Source organism: Scylla paramamosain, chromosome 8 (genome assembly GCF_035594125.1).
Source record: "Scylla paramamosain isolate STU-SP2022 chromosome 8, ASM3559412v1, whole genome shotgun sequence".
Taxonomy (NCBI): Eukaryota; Metazoa; Arthropoda; class Malacostraca; order Decapoda; family Portunidae; genus Scylla; species Scylla paramamosain.
In genome coordinates, this window is record NC_087158.1 from 9311274 (window position 1) to 9337677 (window position 26404).

At 39.8% G+C, this 26404-nt stretch overlaps 1 protein-coding gene across 1 annotated transcript in view; it reads right to left on the minus strand.

Annotated features, from left to right (window-relative positions):
- Positions 1-26404, minus strand: part of LOC135102759 (aspartate dehydrogenase domain-containing protein-like) — a 167482-nt gene that overhangs the window by 122812 nt on the left and 18266 nt on the right. Inside the window, exon 2 of the mRNA XM_064008276.1 lies at positions 25230-25285. Within this exon, the coding sequence (XP_063864346.1) occupies positions 25230-25272 (43 nt within the window). The 5' untranslated portion in view covers positions 25273-25285. The remainder of the gene's footprint in view (positions 1-25229; positions 25286-26404) is intronic.

Here is a 26404-nt window from a genome sequence, read left to right on the forward strand (position 1 = left end):
ACTGCTCTTTGTACTCCTTTTAATTTTACAACATTCCTCTTTGTATGAGACCACACCACAGCTGCATATTCCAGTCTTGGTCTTATCATGAAAATCAACAACTTTTTTATCATTCTTTCATCCAAATATGAGAATGCCACTTTTACTCTTTTTAACAAATTCGTCTCTCCAGTAATTCTATCAGTGTGTCTGTCCATTGTCCGATTTTCAGTAACTGTTACTCCCAAACCCACTTCCTCTTTTGATTTCTGTAACTTCACACCATCCATCTCATAATGATATTGTATTCTTTTCTTACTCTTACCAAACTCCATTACTTTACATTTATTCAAATTGAACTCCATTTGACTATATGATCTTGCAGTATCATATAGTCATTTACATTTTCTAGCCTTCTCATCAGCTTAGTATCATCTGCAAATAAGTGCATATAACTATCTATTTCTTTGTTTATGTCATTCATATATACTATAAACATCGGTCCCAACACTGACCCCTGTGGGACACCACTAGTTACTTTCAGCCAAGATGAATTCTGGTCTTGTATTACTGTTCTCATCTTTCTATCATCCAGATAATCCTCCATCCACTCCAGCAGTCTTCTTCCAATTTTTCCATAATTTTTTATCTTCCATAGTAATTTTTGATGTGGTACTTTGTCAAACGCTTTCTTCAAGTCTAAGTAGACACCATCCACCCATCTGTCTCTCTCCTGCACAATATTAACTACCATTGAATAAAAGGACAATAAGTTCATGGAACATGATATTCCCCTCCTAAATCCAAATTGACAATTTACCAAAACTTTAACTCTTTCCAAGTGTTCCATCCATCTTTCCTTTATCGTTCTTTCACATATTTTTCCTACAACACTAGTCAAGGATACTGGTCCATAATTTAGTGGACTTTCCTTATTTCCTTCTTTGAATATTGGTGTAATATTTGCTCTCTTCCAATCTTTCAGTACTCTTCTCTGTGATAATGATGTCACCACTAGACTAAATTTTATCAGCCAGTTGTTCTCTACATTCCTTCAATATCCAGTTTGATACTCCATCTGGACCAGTTGCTTTATGTACATCAAGTTCTTCCATCATCTTAAGTATTTCCTCATAACTGACTGGGACTGTACTTAGTATATTCCTCACCAACTTATCCCTTCCAACATCAAACTCCCCTTCCACAGTAATTTTACTTCGGCAAATCACTTGTCTGCTAGATGGTGCCGTTCACATGAGATACACTACACTTCGCCACACAGTCAGTTACTACGCAGACACCACACAAGTCGGACGTCAGTCCCGCCTCCTGTTCTGTTGTTACGACTTCTGTTATCGAGGAGTGATAGGAATATTACAGTTTTCTTGTTTGGATTGTGTATTATGATTTCCATTACCTGTTATAAGGGTGGAATATTGTCTTTAGTTATCCGTTACCTGATTATAGGGCGGAGTATTGCCTATGGATATCCGTTACCTGATAAGGGCGGAGTGTTGCCTATTTGAATCCGTTACCTGATTTAAGGGCGGATTATGGACTATAAATATCCGTTACCTTGTATAAGGGCGGATTATTGGTTATATGATATCCGTTACTTGGTATAAGGCGGATTATTGGCAAATATTTTATGCTATATATATATAACAATATTTGGGCACTCTCGTGAGCCGACATAGGTGCGAGATGGTTCCATCTTGTTACCCATTATTGGGGCAAGAGGAATATTGCCTTATTTACAAGCCTGGGGGCATTTGACTTCCCAGATTACTATAAGGAAGGAGTTTTTGATTTAAAGTTACCCTGTGTGTGAGTTTAAGGCACCCGTGGGGTTATAAAAGGAACTGCTGTTAAAAGGGGTGGCATCTTGTTAACATTAGCCGCCATGTCTAGGACGCCTTCTGATGCTTGCCCCAGTCCTGAGAGATTCAGAACTACCAGCATGCCACGCACCTCAGCTAAGGTAAAGGAATTACACAAGGGGAGTAAACATGAAGAAAGATCCAGATCTAAGAGCCGTTCTACTCGTCATGAGAGGTTAAGTTACTCTCGGTCACCTTCCCCTTCTCCAAAATACGCTGGTGAAGACAGCACTGCGCCTTCTTTGGGCATGATTATGGATGCTTTGACTGAGTTGAGGAAAGACATGGACAAGCTTAAGAAGGAAAATAGGGCTGTGAAGTCAAAAGCAGTTCATAACAATGCTCCCCTGTAGGTGTCAAATAATACTTTGATGCCTGATTCTCAGGAATCACAGGAAGGATTTTATGGATTTAGAACTCCACTGAGGGAGGACAGTGATGAGGAAGAGGAAATCCAGATGGATGTTCCTCATGATAGTATATTGTTACAAGGTGCTAAGAATTATGGACCCATGGAAACTGTCTCAAAAGAACTTGACAAGGAAATTGCTGCAATGGTGAACCACCTGTTTATTAATGGCATGAGGCAGGAAGATTACAAAGCCATTGTAGAGGATGAGGTGACATTTAGACCAAATAACTGCCATGCATTAACTCAAGTGGATTGCAACCCACAGGTCCTGGACGCGCTGCCTGCAGAGGCAAAGAAGGCAGACTTCTGCTTAAGGGAAGTGGGAAAAAGATATTACCAAGGCAGCTACTATTGTTGTAAAATCGCTTACTGTGCTAGATAAGGTGGCACGTGATGAAGAGCACCAAATTATTGCAAATGAGGTGGCCATGCTCAATGGTGCATTGGCATTATTGGGTAATGCCCACTACAGAAATAACTTGAACAGGCGACATATCATAAAGAGGGACATTAATCCCAAATATTCTCATTTGTGTGCTGACAAGGCTCCCATGACGGGTCTATTGTTTGGGGATGACCTGTCACAAGCCAACAGAAATATTGAGGAGGCAGAAAGGCTGGAAACCAAATTCACTTTTAGAAGCCTACATCTTGGACTGCAAGCAGTGGCAGATTTGGTGGAGGTAAACAATGTAACTTTTTTGCCAAGGCCTCCTCCTGTGGATTCCCATCCAGATATCAGCTGTATGGTTTTCGCAGGATGCCCTCCAGTGGTGAACACAGGCGCTCCTACCCTGCTCAAGCTTGGACAACAAAAAACGTGAGAGGCCGGGGTCAACATAACCCCCGGCGTTAACCCAGGTGAAAGAACAATTTGAGGCTGGGCAACTTCACAAGTTTATCAATAAATGGCATGTGATTACAAGTGACCTGTTCATTTTGGATATGGTGGAACATTGTCATCTGAATATAGATGAAGTTAATATCGGATATTTATTTAGAGAGGATATACAGTATGTCTTTAGTGAGGAAGATAAACTGATTATGCATTAGGAGGTTAAAAAATTGTTAGAGATAAAGGCCATCATAGAGACACATGGACAGGATCAACAAATACTTTCACCAGTTTTTCTGAGGAAGAATAAGACGGGGGATTATAGGATGGTGTTAAATCTTGAAAACTGAACAGGCATGTAGAATATACTCATTTTAAAATGGAAAATTTTGAACAAGTATTACAGTTGCTTAGTCAAGGAGATTATATGGCTTCTATAGACCTTAAGAAAGCCTATTATTCAGTAAAAATTGTAGAGGAACAACAAAAATATCTGTGTTTTAGATGGTTGGATAAGATTTACCAGTTCACATGTCTACCAAACGGGTTTTCGGATGGTCCTCGTCTATTTACAAAACTTCTGAAGCCAGTTTTCTCTACACTTAGGCATAAAAGCCACAACATCACTAGTTATATTGATGATACGCTTCTGTATAGTAGCTCTTTGCTGAGATGTTTTGATTGCATGAATGACAACATTCAGTTGTTGCAGAGTGTAGGTTTCTGCATAAATGTGGAGAAATCTGTTTTCAGTCCCACTACGCGTATTGAGTATTTAGGTAACGTGATAGATTTGGTGGCCATGACAGTTACCTTGCCGGCGCGTAGGAGGGATGAGATTATACAGCATTGCTCTCTTTTAGTTAATAGACAAAGAAAAAATTAGAATTGTGGCAAGAGTGATTGGCCTGCTGGTGGCAGCAATCCCAGCTGTAGAGATGGGGAAGATGCACTATAGGAGGATGGAAAGAGCAAAGATCAAGGCTTTGGAAGAGGCATGTGGAGACTTTAATAGATGGATGAACATTACAGAGGAGATTAGAACAGATTTAAACCGGTGGATTAAGGAATTGGAGAATCAAAACAGGAAAATATTCAGAAATGCACCAGATACTGAGTTGTTCACAGATGCTTAAAATCTAGGATGGGCAGGTTGCCAAAATAGCATCACTACCAATGGCAGATGGTCCCCTGAAGAGGTGCGTTCGCACATTAATGCGTGAATTATTGACTATGTTATTCTCATTGAGATCTTTTACACATCTCCTTAGAGGTTTACACGTCAGGGTGTTATGTGATAACACCACAGCGATTAATTACGTGAATGAGATGGGAGGTGTTAAGTGAATAGTTTGTGATGACATTAGTAGGAACATCTGGGAATGGTGTCTTAGTAATGGGGTATGGCTGACAGCTTCCCACATACCAGGCAAATGTAACGTCATGGCCGACGAGGCATCACGTTACTTTAATGACGGACATGAGTGGCAGCTGAATGAGATGATATTTAAGGAATTGTGTTCTATATTTGGGAATCCTTGTATAGACCTATTCGCTTCACGTTTGAACAAACAAATGACTCCATTCTGTGCATGGACACCAGATCCAGAGGCTGCATATATTGATGCAGTTACAATTCCGTGGGCTGAATTTAAATTGGTTTACCTCTTTCCTCCCTTCTCTCTGATCTCTAGATGTCTGCAGAAGTTAAGGGAGGAAAGGACCAGAGGATGGATCATAGTGCCACTTTGGCCATCACAACCGTGGATGGGGGTGCTCCTTCGGATGCTAGTAGACGACCCTCGGGTCATACAGAGAAGAAAAAATGTGCTAATGCATCCGTCAACTGCTGAGGAACACCCAATAATGAAACACACAAATTTGATGGCTTGTCAGTTGTCCGGAAACAACTTGGAGAACGTGGCATATCTAAAGAAGGTACGGAAATCATTATGGCCTCTTGGAAACCAGCAACAGGTAGACAATACAACACTCACATCAAGAGATGGACACTCTTTTGTAGTAGAGGGAACATTAATCCCATTGCACCATCTATAGCAGATATATTAAACTTTGTCTCATAACTTTCAAAGGAATGTGGGTTATGAAAGCATTAACACGGCGAGAGGGACTCTATCTGCAATAGGAATTAGGGTGGAAGGCTGCAGAGCGGGCAATCACCCACTTGTCAACAGATTTCTGCGGGGAGTCTTCAACTTACGCCCTTCTACACCCAGGTATGCAACGACCTAGGATGTGAAACTTGTATTACAAAAGATAAGACTCATGGAACCACTACACAGCCTAACACTGAAAGACTTATCGCTAAAAATGGTGATGCTGATGGCAATGACACAAGCAGCCAGGATCCAAACTTTGCACTTATTGTTGGTGAATATGGCATTTGGAGAAGAATCTGTTTCAGTTTTGTTAGGAGGTAACATCAAGCAATGCAGGCCAAAATTTAATGTTCGTACTATTGTATTTAAAGCTTATCCTCAGGATTACAGATTGTGTGTAGTTAAGGCTATGAAAGAATATATAGAAAGAACTGAGAGGCTAAGGACAGAATCTGGAAATGCAGATGGGAGACTACTCATAAGTTATATAAAACCTCATAGGGGTGTTTCTAAGGACATGGTGGCAAGGTGGCTTAAGACCATGTTATGTAAGTGTGGGATTTATACCAAGAGGTACACAGCAGGTAGTATTAGACCTGTGTCAGTGTCTAAGGCCAAGGCACTGGATGTGCCTATTGCCACCATCATGGCAAAAGCTGGTTGGACGCAGGAAGCCACATTTGCTAAATATTATAATAAGGATATACAAGGGGAAATAGACCCTTTTTCAAGAAGCAGTGCCAGGCTCAGTATAATGTAAGGTTTGAAATGTTATCAGCAGTAAAAATCATGTTCTATTTTCATATATGACAATGGGGTTTTTGTAATAGGAACTTTTATTTACACCTATTTACAAAATGTGAAATTTGACAGAACCCTTTACATACAACACCCACATGACTTTAAAATCTCATGTGAACGGCACCATCTAGCAGACAAGTGATTTGCCGAAGTAAAATTACAGAAGTACATGAGACTTACCGTAGGTTAGTTGAAATGTGCTTCGGATTTTGCGAGGCACATCACGTCTGCTAGATGGTAGAGTTCACATGCCCTCCACTCCCTCCCTTTGTTAATTGATGATTCTTGGTTTACACAACAAAAATTCACTGACTGGAAGGGTTGGGAGATAATATTTCATGTGGGTAGTTGTATCTTTAAAGACTGACTGTGTGGCGAAGTGTAGTGTATCTCATGTGAACTCTACCATCTAGCAGACGTGATGTGCCTCGCAAAATCCGAAGCACATTTCAACTAACCTACGGTAAGTCTCATGTACTTCTGTAAATATCAATCATAACCTCTGCTATGTCCTGTGCATCCTCATAGATTTTTCCTTCAACTTTCAATCTTGATACACCTTCCTTCATCTTCCCATTAATATGTCTAAAGAATAGTTTGGGTTCATTTATACACTTATCTATTATTATATCTCTTTCATAGTTTCTTCTCTCCATTCTTATTATCTCAATGTACTTGTTTCTAACATCAATATATTCCTCCCATCTGCTCTCAGTTTTTCTCTTCTTCCATCTATTCTATGCATTTGATTTACAATTTCTAGTCTCTTTGCATTTTGTATTGAACAATTCTTTACCCTTTCTACATCTTGCTCCTCCTCTAAGTACAAATTTCTCCACATCAGAATCATATATCCTTATAAATTCATCCCATTCTTTCTGAACAACTTCTGGATCTTCAAAGTCTTTCCAGTCTATGGCAACAAAGTACTTTCTTAATTTTTCAAAGTCACCTTTACTATATTTAAATCTTTTCACCTAATAATTTTCACCAATGATTACATTTTCATTTTTCAAATTAAATTCCATTAACACATGATCTCTTTTACCTAGAGGGCTATCATAGTGTATAGTTTCAATAATTTCCATGTCCTTGGTAAACACTAAATGAAGTCTTGATGGTTTATTTCTTCCACTAAACCTGGTATCACAATCAACCCATTGAGTCATCAAGTTTTCCACTGCCCAGTTTAATAGTCTATTACTCCATGAATTCTCACTTCCAGTAGTTGTCAATGTCTCCCAATTTATCTCCTTACAATTAAAATCACCAACAATAACTATATCACTACTTTCCATCACTATCCTTTAAAGATCTTTTAGCATATCTAGCTGTCTTCTACCGCTATTTTCATGCTAACTGCTCTTCTGATCTTGCTAACTGCATGCCTCCCCTCCTTCCGCGGCCTCACTGCACAAGACTTTCTTCTTTCTCTCACCCCTATTCTGTCCACCTCTCTAATGCAAGTTAACCAGTATTCCCAATCATTCATCCCTTTCTCTGGTAAACTCTGGAACTCCCTGCCTGCTTCCGTATTTCCACCTTCCTATGACTTGAATTCCTTCAAGAGGGAGGTTTCAAGACACTTATCCACCAATTTTTGACCACTGCCTTGACCCTTTTACGGGACTGGCATTTCAGTGGGCATTTTTTTTATTGATTTTTGTTACCCTTGGCCAGTGTCCTTCTTACATAAAAAAATAAAAAAATAAAAATCTCTTCATGCTATTCTTTTCCCCAAGCATTGGTCATAGGTGCCACATACACTCCTACATAATTCATTATCCTTCCATTTCCACTTCTAATCATCACTTGTAGAATTTCAGACTTGTCTTCACTTTTTATTATCTTCTCGTCTTTGACACATTTTTTAGAATGATCACTCCACCTCCTCCCTTGTCACTTCTATTTTTCATCCATAAATCATATTTATCATCACTAATGTCAGGAGTTCGCCATTCATTTTTCCATTTTGTCTCACAAAATACAACAACATTCAGTGTGGTTCTGTTTAACAGTTCATTTAATTCCATTTTAGTTGACATTAATCCATTTACATTAGTATAACATACCTTATTTACTGTTTGATGTACCATTTCTTTATTCTCATATCTCTTACTCTCCAGAAAAAAATTCTCCTCCTCTGTTCATTGTTCTTTTTTTTTGTTTAGCCTCATTTACTGGCCCCTTTTGCTTCAACCTTTCAGTCTCTTCCATATCCCTGTTTATCCATACATTCTTATATTCTTCATCTCCAGATAAACTCCAATACTCATTAATCACTTCTACTTGTGCCTGTGTTGCAAACCTTATTTTTATGAGTCTTATTTTTTCTTCTTCATATTTCCCATTTCTATGGAACTCTTCCACTTGCTTTACTACCTGGCTGTCTTTATCCATCACTTTCTTCAGTAACTCATGCAACAGGTTCTTTTCCTTTTCCTCTCTTTGAATTCTGCTTACTATTTTCTCTTCATTTAAACCAAACTTGTTTATATTTTTCTACAGTGTCTCCCACTAACTTTTCTCTTCTTTAACAACATTTACCAGTTTGTCTGAGGTTTTGTTTCATTTTCTTGTTGTTCTATTATTTTCTTTAGTGATTCTTCTTCAAATTTACGTTCATTTAAACACTTATTTTGCTTCATTTTCCACATCCTTTACACTTGCCTTCATTTCCTCATCTCCTTTCTCAACAGTTTCTAGTTTTTCCTTAATTTGTTTCTTTAAACAGTCATTTTCCACCTATAACTTCTCATTTTTATCTTCCATCTCCATCAGCTTTGCCATAATAATCACCAACTCCTCACCTGTCTCCTTCTGGTGTGCCTCTAATGTCTTTATTCTCTCCAATAACTTGTCCATCATTTCTTCCATATACAAAATTTTTCTATACTACAGTCTATAATTCAGTTGTCTTTCTTCACCAGTAAAACCTTCAAAGGACCTCTGTTCTTTTGGGGTGCCACCCTCTGCCATTTTTGTCCAATGTGTGTGTGTTATTTACTACTTGTGAAATACAGGACAAGAGCCACATTAGTCTTGTGGTCCCATCTCCATATCGACTTTTATCTAGATTTTCTTTAAATTTATGAATTGTCTTTGCACACACAGTCTCATCCTTAAGTTCATTCCACACTGTTATACTTCTGTGTGGGAAGCTATGTTTCTTGATGTCTTCTGCAAACACTCCTTTTCAATTTCCTTCCATGTCCTCTTGTGTCTCTCATATCTGGTATCAAGAGGTCTTCTCTGTCCAATTTTCCATTCCTTCCAATATTCTATATATTGCTATCAAATCACCTCTTTCCCTCCTTTTTTTCTAGTGTAGTCAGGCCCAATCTCTTCAACCTTTCCTCATAACTATACTCTTTTAAGCTTGCAGGGATTTTAGTTGCAGCTCTCTGGATTCTTTCTAACTTTCTTGTATCCTTTTTCAGACTTGGTGACCACACTAATGCTGCATACTCTGATATCGGATGTATCATCGTTATCAGTTTTTTTTCAATCAAATCTTCATCAATACAGGAGAATGCTATCTTGATGTTTCTCATCAGATTATATGTTTCTCCTATAATTTTGTTTATGTGCTTCCCAAATGACAAATTATCAGTAAGAATTACTCCTAGGTTTTTTCTTCTGATCTTATAGAGATTTCCCCATTCCCTAAGTAATAGTTGCCAACTGGTCTTCTCACACTTTTCCAAACCTCATCACACTACATTTTTTTAGCAATAAACTCCATGTTCCACCTCAATGACCATTCATTAATCTTAATTAAGTCCTGATTTAAAGCTTTGCAGTCCTCTTCATTTGTTACTTTCCTCATAATCTCAGTGTCATCAGCGAAAAGGTTCACGTCCCTTGCAGGACTCCACTTATTACCATTCTCCATTTCAAACTGCTGCCTTTAATTACTGTCCTCATTTCTCTGTTTGTCAAAAAGTCAGTCATCCACTTTAATAGTGATCCACCAAGTCCTCCAATTTTTTCCAGTTTCCATGTTAGTCTTCTGTGCGGAACTTTATCAAATGTTTTTCTCAGATCTAAGTATATGCAGTCGGCCCATCCATCTCTCTCTTGCACTATATCTGTTACTATTAGAAACTTATCAGATTCATAACACAAGATCTTCCTTTACTGAAGCCAAACTATTTCTCTGTTATCACCTTGTTGTCTTCTAGGTATTTCACCCATCTGTTCTTGATAATCTTTTCACAAATCTTCGCCACCACACTTGTGAGCAATACAGGCCTATAATTTAATGGATCTTCTTTACTTCCGGTCTTGTGAATTGGGGTAATATCTGCCTGTTTCCAATCTATGGGTACTCTACCTTTTACCGGGGTGTGCTAATTATATTGTGCACTGCTGAGACTAATTGTGAGTTACACTCTTTTAAAATCCAACTAGATACACCATCAGGACCCATTGCTTTCCTTACATCCAAGTCTTCCAACATATTCTTTACTTCTTCCAGTAATGTTTTAATTTTTCTAACGATGTCCTCTCACCTCTGAAATAATTTTCCAGATACTTCCACAGAGTGGAAGTATCTGTTAAACACTTCAGCTACCTCTTCTGGGTCATCCACTGTCTCTTCTCCAGCTTCTACTGTGCTTATTTCATCTTTGCTCTTTAATTTTTCATTGATGAATTTATAAAATCATTTTGGTTAGTCTTTACATTTCTCCACAACATTCTTTTCAAAATTTTTCTGCTCATCTCTGCAAGTTTTGACATATTCGTTCCTCTTCCTCATATAATTGTTCCACAGGTCTAGTCTTTTGTTTTCTTCCACTTGTTCCATGCTTTTTCCCTCTCCAATCTAACTGTTGCACATCTATTGTACCAATCCTTTTTGAAAAGGTTCTCTGTTGATCTTTTGGGTACCCATTTCTCTATTCCCTTATCATAAATGTCCAGGAAAGCTGTCCACTTTTCCTCTATGTCCTCCTTTTGAATAACTATGTTCCAATTCACTTCGCTGAAATACTTCCTAAGCTGTCCAAAGTTAGTCTTGCTGTAATTAGGCTATTCTCTTCTGTGGTCCCCTTTCCTTATACTGAGGTTATTATCCATAACTGTGAACTGAATCAGCACATGATCACTTTTTCCTATTGGGTTTATGTATTTAAGGTCTTCTACTATTTCTTGTTCCTTGGTGGAAATTAGATTGAGTCTTGAAGATGCTTCATTTCCCCTAAATCTTGTGTCATCTGTAACCCATTGTGTCAGGAAATTTTCAATAGCCAGGTCTAGAAGCTTGCTCCCCCATGATGACTCACTGCCTTCTGTGGTCCAATTCTCCCAAGATACCTCTTTACAGTTAAAGTCCCCCATCATGAATATATTGTCATTTTCCTCAAGCAGCTCTGCCAAACATGTCCTCGTGTCCTCAAGCATTTTCTTATATTCATCCTCTCTCCAAGAGTTGGAATGGGGGGAACATAAGTAACCACAATGTTACGTTATCTTCCCATATTCTGTCTTAAGCTTATTTTCAATACTTCTGCCTCCTCCACACCATATGTGATAGATTCCACTAATATATCCTTCCTAACTAGAGGCATCACATCTCCTCCCCATTTATTCTTTCTATTTCTCATCCAGAGGTTGTATTTTCTTCACCAATATTTAATATATCCACTTCACTTGCCAATTTAGTTTCAACGATTCCCATGATGTCCAGTTTCTCCTCTTTTAAATAGTCTTTTAGTTCCAACACTGCTGAGATTAGTCCATTTATGTTCATGTATGCTACTTTTAGTCTTCCTCTTCCGCATTTACTTCCCTCCTGTACCACTTTCTCAACCTCATGTCTATGACCCTCCAAAAGAACTGTTTTTTCTCCACCTCTGATAGTTTTCTGTTTTTTTTTTTTTCATTTGCTTCTTTTCTTTGTTCATTTATAGAATCTCTCTTTTCTCTGGTTCTATTTTTTTTTATCCACACTTATTTGTATTCTTCCACCTTGGCCAGTTTCCAAGATTTACTCAGTGTTTCTTCAGCCGCCACTTGTGACCTAAACCTTATTTTCATTGGGCGCTGACCACTCTCAACATATCTACCCAATCTTTTAATTTCTTCGATCTCTCCAGTCAGCTCTTTTTCTTCTTGTAATGTCCCCACTAATTTTTCCACACATATGTTTTCCTTCTTTTCTCTTTCAGTTCACTGAGCTGTACACTCTTCTTTCAGACCACAACAGTTTTTTTCTTATCCACAGTGTCTCTCACCAAGTTTTCTTTCTGTCTTATAACTTGAACAACTTTTCTGTTAGCTTTGTGTCATTTGCCTTGGTTTGTTTCTTCACAATTTTCCTAAAATTTATCTTTTCTTCCTCTTGTTCTTTCTTCCAATTTTCCTGTTTTACATTTAACTCTTCCACTTTGCCTTCATATTCCATTGCTTTCTTTTCATATAACGTTAGTTTTTTAAGTAGATCGTCATGTGCACCTTTCCACACCCCATTCTCAGTGATCAAAGTTTCAACCATCTTCTCCATCTTGTCAAATCTATGTGTGTGTGTGTGTGTGTGTGTGTGTGTGTGTGTGTGTGTGTGTGTGTGTGTGTGTGTGTGTGTGTGAGAGAGAGAGAGAGAGAGAGAGAGAGAGAGAGAGAGAGAGAGAGAGAGAGAGAGAGAGAGAGAGAGAGAGAGAGAGAGAGAGAGAGAGAGAGAGAGAGAGAGAGAGAGAGAGAGAGAGAGAGAGAGAGAGAGAGAGAGAGAGAGAGAGAGAGAGAGAGAATTTTATTAGTAATAATATTAGTTACAATATTTGTGCTTAGTGTACTACTGTTTCATTCCCACAGCTATAAGCCCAGTAATATGGGCTCATTAGACACATGGTAATTAATTTTTCAAGAAAAAAGTGCATCTGATGTGCCATCAAATACAGTAGTTGGTGTAAGCATTAAGGCGTAGCATCAGGAGGCAGCACCTAGTAAGGCTGCCAGTGATAATGTGTTGCTTGCTGCTCAGAAGGCACCCTTAGTGTCGCTGAGGGCTGCAGGTGGCCAAACTGTTATTATCTGTCAGGTACTGGGCTCGGGAAGGGTAGTGTTTGACGATGGATGCTGTCCTCGAAGTGACAGGGTACTGGGTTTGATGAGAGATGACTGAACATGAGAGCAGTTGCTGGGACCAGTGGGGCTGGTCCAGATGCACATCAGTTGGGCTCATGTTGGAGCTAGGGTTTGTTGTATTAAGTTGGCCATATGCATTAATTTGGTTCTGTGTGTGGGAATGGGTGTGCTGCATCCTGGAAGGGAGCAGCCATTAGTTTGCTGTGGCAATACCTGTGTCATCGAGTGGTTGGCAAAAGGAATGCAGAGTGATAGTGTTGTTGCACCTGGCAGTGAGAAGCAAGCCTGGTCATGTCACACATGGGAAGTAGCATTTTGTTTTGTTAAGAGTGGCCAGATGGCATCTCTTAGTTTTGCCAAAGAAGTGTCATTTTTGTTTTATCAGTTTTATGGGTGTGGCATGGAAGCTCCATGGAGTCATGAGTGGACAAGCAGGAGTGATGTTGTGGGCTGTGAAGGCCAAAAGGTGAGATTGATGTGTTCTCTGGAGAGGTGTCTTGAGGGGGCCAGTGAGTTAAATTTGCTTGGTGGCTCAGAGGAGACATTTGTCCAGCCAGGAAGAGGATTGTCTGGTGGTGCCATGACAATTCACCAGGAGGCTACAGTCCTTGGTGGGCTCATTGAGTGTTGCAAGGATGTGGGGGATGTCATTGTTTGGTCATTCTGATATTTGTACAATATGGAGAAGATACCAAAGGAGTAGGTTTGTAGTGGAGAGAGAATGAGAGATGAGAGTAGAAGTGAAGGCAGAGGAAAGGGCAGACAACAGAGACAGAGGAAGACAGATGAGTCATGGAAGCAGTTGGAGCACCCATAGCTGCTGGAGAAGAGATATGTGGTAACCTGCAGGAGTAAGCCAGGGAGACCACAGGTCCTGGCGGAGAACCAGAGATAGGTCTAGGAGGAGGAGGAGGAGAAAGAAATGTAAATTTGAGAGAGTGAGTGAGTGAGTGATGATGTTCATATTAGTGTTTTCATAGCCTCTGTATTATGATTTGTGCATGTCCCTGTTTTGACTCTGATTTAAATTGCCTGATTAGTTGTGTTGAGTTTGAATTTGTTGTCTCCCAAATTTTTGTAAGCTTTTGTGTATCTTCTAAAAATTTCTGTTTATGGGAGGGCATGTTATGTAGGGTGTAATTAAAAGTGAAAAGTGAGAGTGTGAAGAGGAAGATGGAGAGAGAGAGAGAGAGAGAGAGAGAGAGAGAGAGAGAGAGAGAGAGAGAGAGAGAGAGAGAGAGAGAGAGAGAGAGAGAGAGAGAGAGAGAGAGAGAGAGAGAGAGAGAGAGAGAGAGAGAGCAAAGGGTATGAACGCCATTTACGCAATGAATCTTTTCCTCACTCTCGCAGTTACATTAAAATTCTTATACTCTCCATCCAGTCTCCTTCCCTATTTAACCTCAGCACTTTCCCTTTGTTCCCTCATGTTAAGCCTCAAGTAGTTGATAGCAGAAAAATATTCACCCAGGCCTCATAGTTTAGTCACCAGAATCTTCAAAATAAAAGTGTTTTATTGTACTGAGTTAGCAGCCAGTGAGTGTGAGTGCGGGAGGTGGCGGGCAGCATCAGGTGTCTCCCTGTTCCTCTCCCTCCTCTCCCACATGAGTCATACCCTTGTGATCACTGAGAGCTCAATGCATGGTGCGTTCCCACAAATCAGCCACAGTTGGTAGCTTGGATGAGACAGACATATCATGATAGGCAGAGTTTTCGAGGAAACTGGGCAGGATACAGCTAGACAGGCCAGTTGCCTCAAGGGCTATTTGAGTAAATTACTGCAGTATGCTCCTGCTTATATGTGTATTGCTTAGGTGTCTCCCTCTGTCTGCCTGTGAGTGCATTTTTGTGCAAGGCACACTGTGTATATTGCGATGTGACTCCTTGTCTCCTTGTGAGTCAAGTACATTGTGACAGTGAGTGGTTAGGGACCCTCCTGTTTGTTGTGTGTGCATTTGTCTGTGTCTGAAGCACACTTTATCTCTTCCTTGCACCTCACACCTTCCTGCTAATCTCGCGGCTTAGGAGATGAATGATCATTTTGCTGCTATCTGTCAAACCTTTCCTCCCCTCCACACCACTCCGCTTCCTGCCTATCTTCCAGCTCCCTCTCATCCCCCCAGTGTCCAGGCGGTGGATGTTTTTAAGAGAATACTCAAATTCAAACCAAGATCCACCACACCCACTGACCTCCCTATAAAAACTTACAAGGAATTTGCTGTACAGCTAGGAACACCGCTATGCTCCATAATAAACGCTTCACTCTCCCAACGCTCCTGCCCCATGGACTGGAAGACATCTTACGTCACCCCCATCCCCAAAACTTCCAGCCCACAATCACTCAATGACCTCAGGCCAGTCTCTATCACCCCCATCCCTAGCCTTATTTGTGAAGATTTTGTATATGACTGGGCCTACACCAAAATTTGTAATACCGTGGATATCAGACAGTTTGGAAATATTAAAGCCACCTCCACCTCCCATTACCTGACCAGCTTCCTTGAATTCATCCACAGCCACCTGGACAAGCATAACACCTCTCTAGCTGTTGCTTTTGTGGACTTCAAGAAGGCTTTTGATCTTGTTGATCACACTGTTGTCATCAGCAAGGCAGTAAGTCTGGGTCTCCCTCCTAACCTGATAGCGTGGCTAGCCAACTTCCTCACAGGGAGGCGTCAGGCCGTTCGCTATCAGGGCTCTGTCTCTAATTTCCAACAGCTGACATGTGGGGTCCCCCAGGGGACCAAGATGGGTCCTCTGTGCTTCCTCCTCCTCATTAACGACGCCCTCACTGACACCCCCCATCGCTGGAAGTATGTGGACGACTGCACCGTGGGCGTCCCAGTTTCCACCAAGAACCCGGACTACTCGCCACTGCAAGCAATTCTGGAGCGACTGCAGATGTGGATGGAGGAAAACAGGATGACCATCAACCACAGCAAAACTGTGGTGATGCATTTCTGTACCTCCTCTGTACCAGTGCCCCCTCCCCAGCTCTCAGTGGGCCCTCACCCCCTCCAGGTGGTCCGATGTGCCAAGCTCCTCGGAGTCACGGTGGACAATCAGCTGACCTGGAAGCAGCATGTCGCCAGCACCATAAGATCATCTACCTACAGGCTGTACATGCTGCGCAGACTCAGATCGCTGGGGACACCGACAGATGAGTTAAGGGGGGGTGTACCGTACCTTCATCCTCCCCAAACTCATGTACGCCTCCCCAGCGTGGTCCTCCTCCCTCACACAAACTCAACAGCTACAATTAGAGAGTGTGCAGAAAAGGGCGTGTAGGGTCATCCTTGGCCCTGCATACACCACCTACGAAGAAGCCCTGAACACTCTGAGCCTGTCCAGACTATCCACCAGGTACCAAGAGGCTCTGGAGAAGTTTGGAAGGGGACTACTGCATCATCCACGTCTCAGAAACATGTTGCCGCCTGACGCGCCTCGCCCGGCCCGTGCCACCAGACACCACAAGATAACGCCCCTAAAGGCGCAGCGCACGGACCAGTATAGACTCAGTGCAATTCCCACCATGGTGTGAGCCATCAATCAATAGTCCATTCTAGATTAGACTTACCTTTAGGATTAATGTTAAGTATTTCCCCACCCCCTATGTACATTTTCAGTTTGTTAACTGCCTAAATAATAAACCGTTTATTATTATTATTATTATTATTATTTATATTGTGTTTGTTGCATGCTACTGCAATGCATGGCTCTGTTACAGAGTCTGCATGTAGAGGACTATTGTACACTGCATTACATTAAATTATTTTCTTCCCCGGGTTGTGTAGTTTCTGATAGGGGGCAGAGCTTGTATTCTGAGAAGTTGAATATGATACTGCACAGCAGAGGGAGATAGTATTCTAAAGAAGTGGGTGGATATCATATTGTAGTTCATCAGTGTTCTGTTGAACACTATAACCTTTTATATGTGTTCATTGCTTGCTGTGATTGTCCTCCCCTGGAACGTGACTGTCAATTCTTTCTCAGCTGTTGGAGTGGATTGGCAGTTGTTGTAATATTACCTTGGTTGTGGGTGGATGAAACAGGCTGGCAACCTCAATAGTGTAACCTTGTGTTATGACTGTCTGTCCAGAGGATGCAAGAGTCAAAAAAAAAATCTTGTAACCTATATTAGGCCCTGCACCAAGTCACATAGGTGGTGAATTGGGAGAAGCTAGCCCAGTTTGAGGCAGCTGTAAGAGGGGCAGGAATTTGTAGTTGTAACAGGGTATCATTATTATTGGCTAGGAAGCCCAAGATCTTTAACTGAGCTTGTCCTGTTATTGGCAGATTTAAAGCTACTACCATTTCCTTAATTATAAAACTTTTCTGTGCTCCTGTGTTGAACCAAGCAGAACCTTAGCCTTCATCAGTCACCTTTGACTACTAATTTCTACTTCTGCTACTGGAATTGCTGCAGGAGAGATAGGATGGTTATTACTGTTCTTATTACCTAAGGGGGTTGGTTTAGTATCATACCCTATCATCTCACATAGAGCAACATGATGCACATCTCCTACATATAAGGCACATATGTAGTTTATTTTTACAGTCTTTCATTTGATGTAGCTCATTTAGGCATAATGTGCACTTCTTAACTCTATTAATCTATTTACTCTCTTTTCTAGCCTTTGGTAATTGCTACAGTATACTAGGTAATATGGTTTGGAGCAAAATGCACATTTCTTAATTGTTGGAGTATAAGGTCTTGCTCCTCTCCTGTTATTATAGTTAGTATGGTGTGGTACCTCTGGCTTCTTAGTAACAGTGGTAGAAAAAGCAACTTTTGTTTCAGTGACCCCATAACTTGGTTTGGTTTTATTGACTGGCAATAGTTGATTCTGGATTCATCTCCTTTCATTTTAAAGGGTGCGGTCTTATTCACTCATTCATGGTAAGTTTTGTCATTAGAATCCAGTTTACTTGGTTTAGACATCTCATTATTACTCATGTTCCTGCAAATCTTCAGCAATTATTCATCTATTTCACCAAATGTGAAATGGCTTTTTTGGTGCTTTAAGTATAGCATTTCTAGTGTTTTCTAATTTAGTTTCCTTTGTATAATGATGTTTATGAGCCAGGCTGCTTCCTCAATATTATTATTTGAATTGAGGGATTCTAATATGCTATTAACACTTATCCTGAAAAGTTATAAATCCTTGTAATTACAAATGGGGAGGTTAAATCTAAGAGTTTATAGACCAGTTTGGTGGTTATTTGCTCCTTATCATCATAATTCTCTTTGAGTAGCTTGATAAAAATGTCAATAACTTTTTTCAGTAACGGTTAATTCAGAAATTATTAAGTACCCTTTAGTTGGCTTAACAGATAGGGAAATTTATTTATCTTCACAATATCTTTTCTTTGATGGATTAATCCTTTATAGTTATTCCAGAATGAAGGCCACTATAAAGGTTATAGCTGGTAAGGTTATATTAGGTTGGCCTCTGACTGTGGAAGTAGGAGAGGTGTTGTTAAGTTATCTATCTGATCTGCAAATTTAGTTAACTGTTCACCATAATTTGTTTCTTGTTGTTCATATTTTGAAACAATTTGGTCATAGGTTTCAGAATTTTCCTCAGTTAAGTGTAGCTTCTAACTGGTTAAAAGTAGTTTGACAGCTACTCCATTTTTCCCTGAGAGATTCTATTACCCTTTGTAATTTTCCTTGGGTTAATTAGTCACCAGCTATTAGCTCCTTATGTTTTTCAATAGTTCTTGTTAACCAACCTTGCTTTGTTGCCTAGAATTTCCTTAATATTTTGATAGACATTTTTGTGGATTTAATTTTAATAATTATTTGCTAGTTATTTGAGTAGTCACCTGTTAACTTACCTGTTGTTTTGTTGCAACTTGTTTCACCTTACATTCCCCAGTTCAAATGAACTCAAAAGGTGTTTATTATATGTTCAGGTTAGGGTTTAGTTTAGTTTAGTCTTAAATGCCTTTAAGACATCATCCCCTATCTTTCAGTCTATGAATTGTGTCAGGTGGTAACACACGTCTCCTGTCTATCCAGTTCCAGTGTACACCATCTCTACCCAGATGTCTTTTATAGAAGGGGGAGCCAAAGCTTAGAAAGTGATTATTAAGGTTCCCTTTTAATGACCTATTTATGGACCTACTAATTGGGTCATATGCCCTTTGATTTTATTTGTACACTAACAACCTCAGAGGCACAATGGCTTTCTATTTTTCTGGTTATGCCTTTAATGTGTTCTGTTATGTCCCTGGGGTCCATTTCCTGTATTTTTTTTTTTTATGTAGGAAGGACACTGGCCAAGGGCAACAAAAATCTAATAAAAATATGCCCACTGAAATGCCAGTCCCATAAAAGGGTCAAAGCAGTGGTAAAAAATTGATGAATTAAGTGTCTTGAAACCTCCCTCTTGAAGGAATTCAAGTCATAGGAAGGTGGAAATATAGAAGCAGGCAGGGAGTTCCAGAGTTTACCAGAGAAAGGGATGAATGATTGAGAATACTGGTTAACTCTTGCGTTAGAGGTGGACAGAATAGGGGTGAGAGAAAGAAGAAAGTCTTGTGCAGCGAGGCCGCGGAAGGAGGGGAGGCATGCAGTTAGCAAGATCAGAAGAGCAGTTAGCATGAAAATAGCGGTAGAAGACAGCTAAATATGCAACATTGCGGCGGTGAGAGAGAGGCTAAAGACAGTCAGTTAGAGGAGAGGAGTTGATGAGACGAAAAGCTTTTGATTCCACCCTGTCTAGAAGAGCAGTATACGTGGAATCCCCCCAGACATGTGAAACATACTCCATACATGGACGGATAAGGCCCTTGTACAGAGTTAGCAGCTGGGGGGGTGAGAAAAACTGGCGGAGACGTCTCAGAACACCTAACTTCATAGAAGCTGTTTTAGCTAGAGATGAGATGTGAAGTTTCCAGTTCAGATTACAAGTAAAGGACAGACCAAGGATGTTCAGTGTAGAAGAGGGGGACAGTTGAGTGTCATTGAAGAAGAGGGGATAGTTGTCTGGAAGGTTGTGTTGAGTTGATAGATGGAGGAATTGAGTTTTTGAGGCATTGAACAATACCAAGTTTGCTCTGCCCCAATCAGAAATTTTAGAAAGATCAGAAGTCAGGCATTCTGTGGCTTCCCTGCATGATATGTTTACCTCCTGAAGGGTTGGACGTCTATGAAAAGACGTGGAAAAGTGCAGGGTGGTATCATCAGCGTAGGAGTGGTTAGGACAAGAAGTTTGGTTTAGATCATTAATGAATAATAAGAAGAGAGTGGGTGACAGGACAGAACCCTGAGGAACACCACTGTTAATAGATTTAGGAGAAGAACAGTGACTGTCTACCACAACAGCAATAGAACTTTCAGAAAGGAAACTTGAGATGAAGTTACAGAGAGAAAGATAGAAACTGTAGGAGGATAGTTTGGAAATCAAAGCTTTGTGCCAGACTCTATCAAAAGCTTTTGATATGTCCAAGGCAACAGCAAAAGTTTCACCAAAATCTCTAAAAGAGGATGACCAAGACTCAGTAAGGAAAGCCAGAAGATCACCAGTAGAGCAGCCTTGACAGAACCCATACTGGCGATCAAATAGAAGGTTGTGAAGTGATAGATGTTTAAGAATCTTCCTGTTGAGGATAGATTCAAAAACTTTACATAGGCAGGAAATTAAAGCAATAGGACGGTAGTTTGAGGGATTAGAACAGTCACCCTTTTTAGGAACAGGTTGAATGTAGGCAAATTTCCAGCAAGAAGGAAAGGTAGATGTTGACAGACAGAGCTGAAAGAGTTTGACTAGGCAAGGTGCAAGCACAGAGGCACAGTTTCGGAGAACAATAGGAGGGACCCCATCAGGTCCATAAGTCTTCCGAGGGTTTAGGCCAGCGAGGGCATGGAAAACATCATTGCGAAGAATTTCAATAGGTGGCATGAAGTAGTCAGAGGGTGGAGGAGAGGGAGGAACAAGCCCAGAATCGTCCAAGGTAGAGTTTTTAGCAAAGGTTTGAGCAAAGAGTTCAGCTTTCGAAATAGATGTGATAGCAGTGGTGCCATCTGGTTGAAATAGAGGAGGGAAAGAAGAAGAAGCAAAATTATTGGAGATATTTTTGGCTAGATGCCAGAAATCACGAGGGGAGTTAGATCTTGAAAGGTTTTGACATTTTCTGTTAATGAAGGAGTTTTTGGCTAGTTTGAGAACAGACTTGGCATGGTTCAGGGCAGAAATATAAAGAGCATGAGATTCTGGTGATGGAAGGCTTAAGTACCTTTTGTGGGCCACCTCTCTATCATGTATAGCACGAGAACAAGCTGTGTTAAACCAAGGTTTAGAAGATTTAGGACGAGAAAAAGAGTGAGGAATGTATGCCTCCATGCCAGACACTATCACCTCTGTTATGCGCTCAGCACACTAAGATGGGTCTCTGACATGGAAGCAGTAGTCATTCCAAGGAAAATCAGCAAAATACCTCCTCAGGTCCCCCCAACTAGCAGAGGCAAAATGCCAGAGGCACCTTCGCTTAGGGGGATCCTGAGGAGGGATTGGAGTGATAGGACAAGATAAAGATACGAGATTGTGATCGGAGGAGCCCAATGGAGAAGAAAGGGTGACAGCATAAGCAGAAGGATTAGAGGTCAGGAAAAGGTCAAGAATGTTGGACACATCTCCAAGATGGTCAGGAATACGAGTAGGGTGTTGCACCAATTGCTCTAGGTCATGGAGGATAGCAAAGTTGTAGGCTAGTTCACCAGGATGGTCAGTGAAGGGAGAGGAAAGCCAAAGCTGGTGGTGAACATTGAAGTCTCCAAGAATGGAGATCTCTGCAAAAGGGAAGAGGGTCAGAATGTGCTCTACTTTGGAAGTTAAGTAGTCAAAGAATTTCTTATAGTCAGAGGAGTTAGGTGAGAGGTATACAGCACAGATAAATTTAGTATGAGAGTGACTCTGTAGTCGTAGCCAGATGGTGGAAAACTCGGAAGATTCAAGAGCGTGGGCACAAGAGCAGGTTAAGTCATTGCGCACATAAACACAGCATCCAGTTTTGGATAAAAAATGAAGATCGAAAATGAATATTCTGAACAAAATCTGACTATAAGTTCCTTACTAAGCCAAATATCACTCTTATTTGATCCCTTGGATAAAATAAGCCCTATAACAATAAGAGGGAAAATGTTAATACAAGAAGCTTGGAAGAAGAAAATTAGTTGGGATACCATCCTCCCAGAAAGTTATTCATCTGAATGGGAAAGAATAAAGGAAGATTGTATTGTGGGAACTGAGGTCTCCATCTCAGACAAGTCGATTTTAAATGAAAACAACAATGTACAACTTCACATCTTCTATAACACGTCCTCAAAGGCATATGACATAGCAACCTACTCAGTCACAGATAGTGATAGTGAGTTGATAATGTTGAAATCACGAGTAGCACCGATGAAAACCTGAACCTTGCTTCAATTAGAATTAATGGCAATAGAAATATGTACTTGGTTAACTAGGTATTTTGTGGAAATAACCACAAAAGATCACCCTGGGAGTAAAGGGATAAACCGTCTTTTTATGCAAGTAGTAATATGGACTGACAGTGAAATAAAATATATAAAAATGAAAATAAGAATCCATATGTGAAAAATTGAGTAGAGAAAATACTGTCAACACAAAGGGACCTTGAGTATCACTATATTCCTACCAAAGAATCTCTTGACAAGGGGTATATTCCCCAAACTATTAAAGGAGTCTAAGTGGTTCCATGGACCAAACTGGTTGACTCAGAAACAAGATTGGCCCATTTAAAAATCATAGTAGAAGCTCAACCTCAGGCCAATAATCTGCCTAATCTGGCAACTAATATAATATATGCTGAGTTACCATATGACGTGAAGCATCCTGTCTTGCTACCAAATGGGAGTCATCTCACCAAATTAATCATAATGGAAACCTATAGAATAACCTTACATGGAGGAATGAGGGGCACTCTAGCTCAAATTAGAAAAATTACTGGATACCTAAAGGATGTCAAGTAGTGAAAACTTTCCTGAAGGAGTGTAATATATGCTGACATTATGAGGCAAAACCTTTAATGTATCCAGGACCCCCAAACTTAGCTCCAGAAAGAGTAAGCCTAGGGAGACCCTCCCAAGTAATGGGTGTAGATTACACAGGCACTCTGATAATAAAAGGTGTGGGTGACATTCCAAAGAAGGTATATATATATATATATATATATATATATATATATATATATATATATATATATATATATATATATATATATATATATATATATATATATATATATATATATATATATATATGTTTGTTCACTTGTGCCAGAACAGAAGCAATCCACCTAGAAGTGACCTTAGTTTTGAGATCTTTCTGGAATTGTTTAGAATCTTTGCAGCAAGATGTTCCTGTCCCCATCTCATCATAAGTGATAATGATACTAACTTCATAGGAATGGCTCCCTTTATTGAAGATATTATAAATTATATAAACGTTCAAAAAGCACTAAAAAATGTGCAATGTTGTTGGAAATTCATCACTCCAAGGGTGCCCCTGGCAGAATGGTTTCACGGGAAGAATGATAGGTCTAGTGAAAAACTGCCTAAAGAAATCCATCCAATCCAAATTAAATCTCAAAGAATTAAGAATGGTAGAAGCAGAAACTGAGATCAGAGTTAGCAATCAACCTCTAACTTACTTAGAAGATGCCTCTGTACATTTGGAGGCAATAGCACCACTTCCTCTCTTATATGGGAGATGTGCAGAACCATTCCCATCCATTGATATTCCCATCCATGTATACCCTACCATATATGATAGGTCTCAGTATTTGAGGAAAAGTTATCACTAACAAAGGTCTCAATATTTGAGGAAAAGTTATCACTAACAAAACAAATTGTTACAAAGGTAGGAGAAATACTGGTCCAAAGAATATCATCAGTCTTTGTGAGAAATTTTGTGGTACTTAACCTGCTGAAAATGTAGTTTCCCTTAAGGAAGATGACTGTCTTATCAAAGATGGAGCAGAATTATTCCACTTAGCCTTTAGCTAGGATATTAAAACTGTATCCTGATGAGAATGTATCATTAAAAATCATGGCAAAGGGACACAGGATTCTTAGAATCATAAATAAATTAATTCCGCTGGAGTGCTCTCCCAAGCCTACTCCGATCAACTCTGTTGATGTCAGTAGGCTTGGGAGGGGGTTGCCCCAGCTTCAGAAAAGAACAGATATTGTGGGGTGGACCAGGCCACACTGAGTAACATCTCAAAGGTCACAGGAAAGATAGAGGAATTTAATTTCAAGTAGTCATATTACCTGAATATAGATTCAGGTAATGCCCAGTCCCAGGATGTGGAAATTTCCATTTGTATCGCACACAGCATCAATGTGTTTTTGGTTTGTGTTGTGACTGTATATAAATTGTAAAGTCATATTAAGGGGTAATTGGGGTTAATCTAGTACAAACTAAGTATTAGTTATTACTGTAAATAAAATGGGAAGTACAGTGAGCAGATCACAAACTGCTTTGTTATTTGACGCAGCAAGAAGGAAGGAGGCAGTGATTCTCCCTGCTTGCCTCAGTAGTCACCACCCAGCTGTCATGAGTATAACAGTCCTATCAAGATACATTCTAGCCACTCTACCAATTTTACTTATTAAATTCAGAAGTCAGAACCATTGGGTATCATATGTAAGCTGCCTTAGCTACAAAACATGGCCAGTCATTGGTTTGAAATACCAGTGACCAACTCACCAACTTGGTCTTCACCATAACTCCCAGCTATGATAACTACAGCTAAGTTATTATTCATTTATAATTATATTTAGTGATGCTTTCTGTGAGTGTGTTAGCCAGGTGGCAATGATTGAAACCATCAAATAATTCCCACATTGCCATTATACAAGAGGAAATGAAAATGTAGTGGCAACAGAAAGTTCCAGGCAACACTAGGAGAGCTTCTTGAGTAAAAAGATTAATCTAACTAGAACTTACTGTAATGAATGAATTTACAGAAATTTTTGTATCAGCTGGTGATATCCCTCTACCATCTGATTGGACTTTCATTCTGTTTGTGGTTTGCATTATTGGCATTAATGGTACTGAGAGCTATTTATTAAGGATTAAACATACCCAAATGTCCATATCCGACGATACCAATCCTTTTTGGAGCCATTTCTGGGTGATGTCTGTAACAGACAAATAGTTTCTTTTTAGTTGGAATGAAAATCATTTAAATTAAAAATAAATTTGCTAAAATTTATTCATGATACAGTGATCTAATACACTTCAGGATTAGAGAACTTCTTTGTTTAGAGTAGATACCTATTAAAGGACCATAAATAAATGTTGAGGATACATACTGTTAAAAAAAAAGTCAAGACGAAATTTAACAAAGCATTTTTCTTTGTTGACATGGTATAACATTCTATGATCTCAAAGTCTATATAAGTGCAGTAAACAGTGATGTAGCACTGGCCATCAGCTAGTCACATTACTCTATACTGTTTCATGGCCAGATCCTAAGCGTAATTTGCAAGCCAGTTCTTCTCATTTATGTATCTTCCACACACTTCTATTTCTGTTCCTTTTTATATCATCAATATACCTGTGAATAATTCTTGAAAAAATAAACAATCTCATCCTGAACTTCACTGTCCTAGCTTTCCAGCAACATGTAGTACAGAATGGCACTCATTTTGATGCCCATGGGCAAGAAATGACTGACTAACATCTACAATAGTTACTATGATCATTTATTAGAATTAGCAATAAAAGTGTAATTGCTTGCAATTTTCATAAAAAAAATTATTGTCATATAAATAATAGGTGAAAAGTTATTATTAGATTTTTCCTTAAGTTTATTAGTTTCTTCAACTGTAACAATTATAATGTTAAGTAGAAAAATTACCTGGCTTCTCACAGGCCACTTAGGACCATCTCATGGGCCAGTTTGACCCACAGGCTGTGAAACTGAAACCCCTGCTCTAGCAGGTTTGATGTTGTGTTTATTAAAACCATTCTTCTTATTTCAGGGCTGTGAGATAGTCATCTATGAACCCTGATGATGTCCTATGTGATTACAGGCACAGCAGCTCTCTCATCTCCCTTAGGAAGCACAGGTGAGGTGAATCACTGTAGACTGTTGTGAAGGGTGAATGTTTGCTGCCACCAGCTGGGTGGGCAGGTCAGAACTAGTTAATATGAGGGCTAGGGTTCAACTGCAGAGCAAGGCACAACGAGTTGAAGCACAGGCACTGCAGCAAGAAATTTACTATGGTTTCCTTTGTGTTCCTGTATCAGGGACA